Source organism: Phragmites australis, chromosome 6, assembly GCF_958298935.1.
Source record: "Phragmites australis chromosome 6, lpPhrAust1.1, whole genome shotgun sequence".
NCBI classification, from domain to species: domain Eukaryota; kingdom Viridiplantae; phylum Streptophyta; class Magnoliopsida; order Poales; family Poaceae; genus Phragmites; species Phragmites australis.
The window spans coordinates 10,983,563-10,992,037 of record NC_084926.1 but is presented as its reverse complement, the minus strand read 5'-3'; the positions used below and the strand labels follow the sequence as shown (position 1 = coordinate 10,992,037).

Below are 8,475 nucleotides of genomic sequence, written 5' to 3'. Positions count from 1 at the left end.
TGAGAGAGATTGAGTCCCCTCTCCTATCCTTTGATGGCTTATATTATAGAGAGAAGGGACATGAGAAATTATTGGTCTGCTCCTAATATATTATATTACAATCATGTGTATAAGATAGTATTTTAGGTTTTTCACATCTTTACATGTGATGTGATAACTGGGATCTTACAATCGCTATAGTAATACTATAGTACGCCGTCTAAATATCTCAAGGCTGGAACGTTTCCCCAACATCTTGTTAAGCTGTTTAAACTTTCGACATGATGTACGTTTAATTCAATCTTTTGCAGGTTGAACTCTGTTATCAGTCTTATGACAAAATGTAAAATGAAAGCGCATCAAGCAGAAGACTAAAAAGACTCTAGTGTACAAATACACCAGTTCATTGTTAAAAAATACATCTGTTTCATTTTGCCAAGATATTATTTACTTGTGTTGATCCATAAGAGACCTCAATTGTTCAAAACAATCAACTTTCTGGACTCTGCACTCGCTCCAGCTGAAAAAACTTCAGAAACTGATCACCTTTTGCATACAGTAGCGTCATCGAAACCTACTAGTTCACATGCATCCCGAGATCTATTCAATTCCTTATTGTTCAATATCAACTTCTAATCAACAAATTAAACGCGTCTCAAAGTACGCACAAGATTACATCATATGCTGTAGAATAAACTAAATCACATGAATCTTCAACCAAATGGACAAGATCAACTTGACGATTTGATTAACGAGTCACTACAACTCTCTACACCCATCCCTGACATCACAAAATTTTTCTACGTGATCCATAAGCTTCAACTACTAACCCACTACATTAACAAACTAAAAAAATCTTTGCTTTCTACCCTACCTAAACAGGCTATGTACATTTTGCAGTCTACAGCATAAAACTCAGGGAAGCATCTTGCCGGCCGGTTTACATCCGGCGGCGGTGATCAGCGCCGTCGTTTTCTCCTGGAGCTCGCGTACCACCTCCGCCATGGACGGCCGGAGCCCTGGGCCGTCACTGATGCACCGCAGCGCAAGCGCCGCCACTGTCGCGGCCTCCTCGGCGTCATACTTGTCTCCTAACCTCCGGTCGACCACGTCGGTCACCTTCCCCTCGCTGACTGTGGGCCCCACCGCGGCAGTGAGCCGGCAACCTGTGTCGGCGCAGATGGCCTCCCGCCCGGTGACGAGCTCGAGCAGCAGCACGCCGAAGCTGTACACGTCGCTGTTCTTGGTGGCCACGCCGGAACGGAGGAAGTGCGGGTCGACGTAGCCCGGGGAGCCCATGACGGGGCGCGCCGGCGCCCTGGTCGTCGTCGCGGCCGGCGGCTGGACCGCGGCGGAGAAACCGACGTGCGCGAAGCCGAAGTCGCAGAGCTTCGCGTCGAGGTTGGCGTCTAGCAGCACGTTGGAAGCCTTGATGTCGCCGTGGATGACCGCCGGGTCGCGGCTCTCGTGGAGGTACTCCAGCGCCATCGCCACCTGGAACGCGATCGCCATGCGCCGCGCCCACGGGAGCGCCGCTCGCTTCTCGCCGTGGAGCCTCTCGTGGAGGTCGCCGTTCGGGGCGTACTCGAACACCAAGACGCCTTCCTCTGCACGCGGAAAGAAACTTCTGTTAGGTCCTCACTTACAAGCATCCGCAGCAGAGCTGATCAATTGTTGGTGGCCGGTGTTTACCTCGTTCGTCGCAGTAACCGAGCAGGCGGACGACGTGGAGGTGGCGGAGCGAGAGCAGCACGTCGAGCTCCTGTCGGAACGCGCGGTGGAGGCGCTCGCTGCTACGCTGCACCTTGACGGCGCCGAGGCAGGAGGAGGAGAGGCACGCCAGGTACACCGTGCTGAACCCGCCCTGGCCGATCACACGGGACGAGAATCCGGCCGTGACGGACTCGATCTCGTCCCACGCGAACCGCCTCGCCACCCCGCTGCTCTTCCCAACCGACGCGCTGGCGCCCGGTTCGTCCGAGACGCGGGAGTCCGTTCGGCCCGCGTCACTCGTGCCGCGGCGGACGCACAAGAGGAGGCCGCACCCGTGCAGCATTTTCGAGCGCCGCAACGCACCACACGCCGTCCACCACCGCTGCCGCCACCGGCACGCAGCTGATTCCAAGCGCGACCCGGGTGGGGGGGGGGGGGGAGTAGGGGCTTGCGGAGGGGGATGAAATGGATGGGCTGTGCTCGATCTGCCGCGCTTGGAGCGTCTTTTTGGCCGTGCTCGGGGGACCGGGTCACAGACTGGCTACTGGCTACTGGCACCGGTCGTTATATACGCGCGGTGTAGTTGGTTGCACCATCGTGTGGACCTCAAACTAATCAGTGTGCGCGCTGAGCTCCTTCACTTTGAGATGTGTGATGCTTCTGCGCGCTATCGTCACGCTCCTGCTCTGCATTTCTCTCTCGGAATGTGTTCTGCACCAGTAAACTATTAACAATAATTCTGAAACTGTGCGAGGCCGGAAGGTTGATTGTGTTTACTATTTTTCCGTGTCACCAGTGGGGACGCACTGGATCGACGGGGTGGAATGTGACGTCCCACTGGCACCAAGGGGAGGGGTTTTTTCGCTGCTGTCAGAGCACCCTTTCCTGGAAGTCATGGCCCTGTTGATAACTAACACATTTCCAGTGGATGGAATCCGAGGGAGAGTAACGTCCCAAATGGAAATGTCCGGGGGCAACCGCGACAGGCGTTCCCCTTTTTTCAACGGCGTGCTCGCTTACCGCTCCACGGAAGCGAAAAACACCGTTGTGCAGCCACATGCTCCACTGAGATTCCTGTAGCCAGATCTCGTAGATCGTTGTCCCATGGGCCATGACAGAAACTCACCACTGATTACCATTGGACTAGCTGGGAGCATGGTCATTGCTGGGTTTTTTAGTTTACACCAGCACACGTTTTCCAGAGTGAATATGGAAGTGGTGATCACATTGACACACAATTTACAGGTACATATCATGTCGCCACAACCTTTGGCGACGTGATTTGCCGCATAGGAGCCGACATAGCACCTGAAGCCGATGTAGCACAATACGGTGCCAAATATGTTAGTGATGTCGTTATACTGCATGGTGTCATATCCTTTGGCACCATGCTTAAAGGGCATAACGCCATGCCCTTTAGTGTTGTGCCGGGGTGACTTAAGCCGCCCTAGGTCCTCTGTTGCTTTCCTCTATCTCTGTTTGAACAGAGAGGGTGTCAAAGCCCGTCTCTCTCCTCCTCATTACACCGTTTTCTAAATCCAGCTGAATTAGCCTGAAAATCGACATGGAACCGGCGAAGATAGGTGAACACACACGCTCATCCTCCCACACCACCCACACTCATACGGGCACACACACAATCAGGATAAACACAAAGCGGGCTACTTAGTACACCCAAATCTCTTGCACTAAATGGATTTGGAAATACCACTTCTTTTTGTTATGCTACTTGTTTCATCTTGTACCCTACTTTTAAGTTAGTACCTGCGTCGGATTACTAGGAATGAAACGACCTTCACAATTTGCAAGCACCATAAAGTACCTATGAAATACTGGAATTACAACTCACGAGTAGGAATTACCCACGTCTTCTATGCACATAATAAAATTAGTGCATTTGCAGAACCTGTCGTGGTGGAAATAAGATTTTCGACAGCAATTCCAATGAGTCAAGAAATGAACACAAGTAACCAAACACCTAGTGTATAGAACTCGATACCAATTCACAAATTTCATGTCTCCTGGGATCCAAACAGCAACACAAGGAACCGACAAAATGTTCGCAGTTAGACTCAAAAAATAAAATGCCACTTGTGGCTAGAACAAATGCCTACTTCCACGCTCTAACGGCTTGTTTGGTTTGTGGCCATTTTGACTCAACCAAAACTTAGCCAGCAAAGGTTTTGCTTGCCAACACTTTGGCCAAAGGTTGGCAAGAAAATGTTTAGGAAAGCAGGCAAGGAGCATTGGTTTGTCAAAATTTTGGCAACCATCGGCAACAAATCAAATGGGTGCCAAAATTGTTGGGCCTAGCCAAATTTTGTCAAGGCTAGCTTGGTAACAAACCAAACGAACCCCAAATTTCTGATCAAATTGAATCGGAAAGTATTACAGAAAGTTAACACTGCCGCATGAATCTACAATTGTTAAAAATAGTCTAAAGTATAAAAGGACCTATGTTAAGAGAAAAGAAAATTCACTCGTCGATAGCGAAACGTCTATGATAACTTCATTATCCTTCAAGCTCCGTATCTCTAATATTCAGTAGGCACTATGTGAGTGCGTGCGTATGGTGTGTGAGTGTATACGTCTATGAGTTATACCGGTATTTCTAGAAAAAGAAAAGGAAAATTCTATCTAGGCATCTCTGCTAACTCTTCTATTTTTCTGTCTTATTTGTTTTTTTGGTTTTCATGGCTGATACTTATTACATAAATAAATCAATAAATCGTAGTCGGATGATGCCAAGATCACAGGGAGAACATCTATAATTGGTGATTATGGGCCGAAGAAGATGGTGATGCACTGATGTTGGTCAGCTGGCAGCGGTCCTGCTGCATTACCGTCTACTGAACGGCAAGGAAGGCGCTGCTTGTTGGGGCAGCTGAGCTGGTAGCTGCCGCAGTCGTCTCTGGTGCAGGGGCGTTGCCGCTGCCGATCGCGTTAGGCTTCTGGAAGTTCATCTTGTACTGCTACATTTTGTCTTCATCGTTGCCTTCATCAGTGTAGCTGCCTCCCATATCGTCGCTGTCCGTCTCGTCCGCTGCAAACTCCTGCTGCAGGGGCTGCGCGTTTGTTTCCCTCACAATGTCCTTTGATTTCTGTGCAGCGTCAACTCTGATTTAGCTTTCGTGCAATTAATGGGCAATCAATTGACATCCAAGTATGGAAACCTTTACGTAGAACGTTCGATGATTACCTTGTTTTTGGCGCCGTCAGCAAGCGCCGTGTCGCTGCTGCCAGGAGGAGCATGCACGCTTCCCTCTCCACCGTCGTTCCGCTTGTCGATATCATTACTGGCCTTCCCTTCGAGCTCGCGCTGGTTCGGGTTCTCCGGCCCGGTGGCGGCGACGCCGGCCATATTCGCTCCAGGTACGGTGCTTCTGCCTCTGCCGGCGAAGCGCTTCTTGCGGTACATGGCGTCGAGTTGATGGAAGTAAGGGCAGGTCTTGGAGTCCTCGGGACGCCTCTTGTTGCTCTCCTTCACCTTCTTGAAGTACTTGTTAATGTTCTCCCACTTCTCCTTGCACCGCTTCGCGCTTCGGTTGTACCCGATCCTCCGCATCCCGGCGGCGATGTCCTCCCAGAGCGGCCCCTTGGACCCCGCGTCATGGTACTGCTCGTCCTTCTCCCTCCGCAGCTGGATCAGCGCCTGCACCTCCTCCTTCGGCCACCGCGACGATGTCCAGGACTCCTCCGACTTGGGCGGCACGGGCACAGGCTGAAGCGAGGTCGTCGCCACGTCGTGGTGAGGAGACGGAGGGGTGCGGTCAGGCATTGGCGTGGGCGCGGCGACTGCGGTGGCTGGAGGGAGCTGCATCTGCACTGGGTGCCCGCCGCCGACGCGCTGGAGGAATGCGATCAGAGCGGCGTCGCGGGATGCCGCGGCGGCGCGCTCCCTGGCGAGCTGCTCCCGCTCGCGGTTCATGCGGGCGACCTCCTGCCGCCGCCACGCCTCCTCGCGCGCCGTGCGCTCCGCTTCCCACCGCTCGAGCGTTTCCAGGAACACGCGCTGCATCGCGTCCTGCTTCTCCGTAACCTGCCTCATCATTCCCTCAAAGAGCGCCATCATCTCCTTGTCGCACACACCACCGTCGCTCTCGCCCTTGCCGAGGCTCTCCTGATCCTCGTTGTCGAACTCGTCGTCTGACTCGGACTCGGACCCCGACATCGACGAGAAGCTGAGGTCCGGCAGGCTGGCTCCAGGTGGCGCTTGCGCCGCAGGGGGCGTTGCCCACGCCATTGTTACCAACGGCTGAGGATCACCTTGCACCGTCGTCATGGCCGTGGCCTGCTGCTGCTGCTGCTGCGGGGCCGCGGCGTGGAGCGCCTCGAGCTGGGCGAAGAAGCGGTAGCTCTTGCCGTCTTGCCGCCCGGAGCGGGCTTCCTTGGTGCGCTTGTAGTACTTGTCCACGTTCTCGAACTTCTCCTTGCACTTCTTGGCGCTCCTCTGGTAGCCCAGCCCCGCGAGCTTCCTGCAAAATGTCTCCCAGCACGGCCGCACCTGTTAGCTCGCTCTTGCTTTCACGTCTCAATCAAACAAGTCATGAAGTGGTGATGACTTTGGTATATGTACAGAGAAGTATCTTTCATCTGGAATGGATGAGTCAAAACTTGTCACCATTTCTCTCCTTTCGCTGAAAGAGACTGGACGCCTAAGGAATTGGAAGCAGAGACAGCTAAAGCGATGGAACAGAGGATACGCGGTATCAGCAATCCGCAGAGGCGTGATGATGTCAAGATGATGGCATTCTAGGTTGTGAAGATACCCGATGAAATAAACTAAGCTGCGTTCATTGAGAGGCCGGCACCGGGATGGCAACGGAAATGCTCCTTTGTCCCCAGAAAACTTGAGTGCATCGATCGAAGTGTTTAAAGAGGAAGAGAAGAATAGAAAAACAATGCAGCCTGCGGCCTGCAGCTGCTGCCTGCCATGTCTGTGCGGCTGCGGCCTGCCCCTGCACTCACACTCACGCCGTGGCAGACGGCGGCCCCGGCGCCCAGATCCTTATCGTCCTGCACTACACCTACCACTTCATTACGCTCCAATCTCACAGAAACCGAGGAGCATTACGCTAAAAAAGCGCTGGAAAAAGCAGGAAACACAGTGGTAAAGATGACACGATAGCTCGTCATCATTTCACCAAGGACGCGGGGACGGGACGGGAGGTGAATTCCGTGATACCGTTAGCCGCATTCCGCAGCAGGGAAGAGAAAAATTACGGCACGCGTGCATCTTTCTCACCTGGCGACGTCCTCCCAGAGGGGCGCTTTGAGGGGGGCGTTGCGGAACGCGGCATCCATCTCCGACCGGATCCTGATGAGCGCCAGCGTCTCCTCGCGCGGCCACCGGTTGCCGCCGGAGCCGGACGCACCCGCCCCGCTGACGCCGACGTCGGCCGGCAAGTCGTCTTCTTGGAGATAGGCGGCGGCGTTGCCGCTTGAGCCGCCGGCTGGCAATTCCTCGGAAGCACTCGTCCCCGCCAGCTGCTGCTGCGTCAGCGGCGGCGGGATGCTGGTGACAGACACGGGCATGGCCATCGGCGGCGGCAACGAGAACGAGACTGCATCGGTCGTCGGGGCCTTGTACGGGTACCCGGCGCCACCATGGTGGTGCAGCATGGCCACCACCACCTTCGCTTCCCTGCCCAAAACGCAAAATTCTACTGATCTACCACCTCACAAGACCGGGATAGCTAGGTAATATAAAATTGCAGCATCACTCAACCAGTACCACCACTAGCTGCGTCAGTACGCACCACCAACTGCTACTAGTCTAAGAGAGCAATTCAGGCACCGAATTGGGGACAATTCTTGCTTGTACACCCATCTCTCTCAGTCCCCGTTTCCCTCCCGTCTCTCTCTCTCTCACGCCTTCGGAGGACGGGTACGAGAGAAACTGGAAACAAGGGGCTGTGTAGCTAGGGGGGGAGGAAGAGAGACGGTGGTGAAAGGGATGGGATGGGGTCATCGACAACTGGAAAGGGGCAAAAGAGGGTGGAAGGCAAGCAGAGAAAGCCAAGCGCCTCTACAAAGGTGAAGCTGGGGTATGGTACATCTGTACACTCCACTAGATGGTAGTAGTGCTTTAAGGTTTTTGTATGTATCTCCGGTGCAAGATATACGAGAAATCAAATTAAAATGTATCTTGATTTATATGCAATGAGTGATCGATAAGGTTGTGTATTTAGTTTAATGATTATTGGATTGCATTATTATGTGTATATACTGCAATTATAATCATGACTAATCAAAGTTGCAGAGAAAATAGAGTTGACGTGTTTTTCCCTGAGTATAGAAAAATTGTACACGCCGAATGGTCCGGTACCTGAGATTTTGAACTCACCGGATGGTCTGGCGTCTGGGATTTTGAACTCATCAGATGGTCCGGTCTTCATATGGTGTACACACCAAAGCATTTCAAATCAAAAGAAAATGTTGAAGTACACGTCGGATAGTTTGACGATGGGCACTGTGAACGTCGAAGTATTTCTTGTAGAGAGGGTGTAAGTTGGCTCTGGTGGACTTACATGCACCGAATGATCCGGCGATGTTGGGTATGAATGCTCGAGAGATCGCCAGAGTTTTTCTTACATAGAGGCTACATAATGGTTTTGGGATGAATGCTACTCATCGGATGGTCCGGTGATTGTGTGAAGAGAACGTCGGACTATTTCTTGCAGAGAGGATCGAAAGTTCAGGAGGGGTACACGTCGGAATATCCAACGTTTATGTTTTCTCTGAGATGTGCTTTGAACTGAGAATTATATTTTTGAGCTAACT

General features: G+C 52.6%; 2 protein-coding genes across 2 annotated transcripts; both read right to left on the bottom strand.

Annotated features, from left to right (window-relative positions):
* Window positions 1-580: 580 nt before the first annotated feature.
* On the bottom strand, window positions 581-2,322 carry LOC133920447 (salt tolerance receptor-like cytoplasmic kinase 1). The gene is made up of 2 exons (XM_062365067.1): window positions 1,672-2,322; window positions 581-1,586 (listed from the first exon to the last, which is right to left on the bottom strand). The coding sequence occupies exons 1-2, from the start codon at window positions 2,033-2,035 to the stop codon at window positions 895-897; spliced, it is 1,056 nt and encodes a 351-aa protein (XP_062221051.1). The 5' UTR covers window positions 2,036-2,322; the 3' UTR covers window positions 581-894.
* A 1,704-nt stretch (window positions 2,323-4,026) lies between these two features.
* Window positions 4,027-7,749, bottom strand: LOC133921656 (trihelix transcription factor GTL1-like). Its single transcript, XM_062366626.1, has 3 exons — window positions 6,938-7,749; window positions 4,892-6,167; window positions 4,027-4,793 (listed from the first exon to the last, which is right to left on the bottom strand). Exons 1-3 carry the CDS (start codon window positions 7,312-7,314, stop codon window positions 4,665-4,667), a joined length of 1,782 nt encoding a protein of 593 aa, XP_062222610.1. The 5' UTR covers window positions 7,315-7,749; the 3' UTR covers window positions 4,027-4,664.
* Between the last annotated feature and the right edge of the window lie 726 nt (window positions 7,750-8,475).

What these genes read in the sequence shown, in the direction of transcription:
- LOC133920447 (XM_062365067.1), bottom strand. Translation starts at nt 2,035, where the DNA reads ATGCTGCACGGGTGCGGCCTCCTCTTGTGCGTCCGCCGCGGCACGAGT. An exon ending in CGGTTACTGCGACGAACGAG is followed by an intron (nt 1,587 to 1,671) that starts GTAAACACCGGC and finishes TTCCGCGTGCAG; the next exon opens with AGGAAGGCGTCTTGGTGTTC.
- LOC133921656 (XM_062366626.1), bottom strand. Translation starts at nt 7,314, where the DNA reads ATGCTGCACCACCATGGTGGCGCCGGGTACCCGTACAAGGCCCCGACG. An exon ending in CTCTGGGAGGACGTCGCCAG is followed by an intron (nt 6,168 to 6,937) that starts GTGAGAAAGATG and finishes GACATTTTGCAG; the next exon opens with GAAGCTCGCGGGGCTGGGCT. An exon ending in CTGACGGCGCCAAAAACAAG is followed by an intron (nt 4,794 to 4,891) that starts GTAATCATCGAA and finishes GACGCTGCACAG; the next exon opens with AAATCAAAGGACATTGTGAG.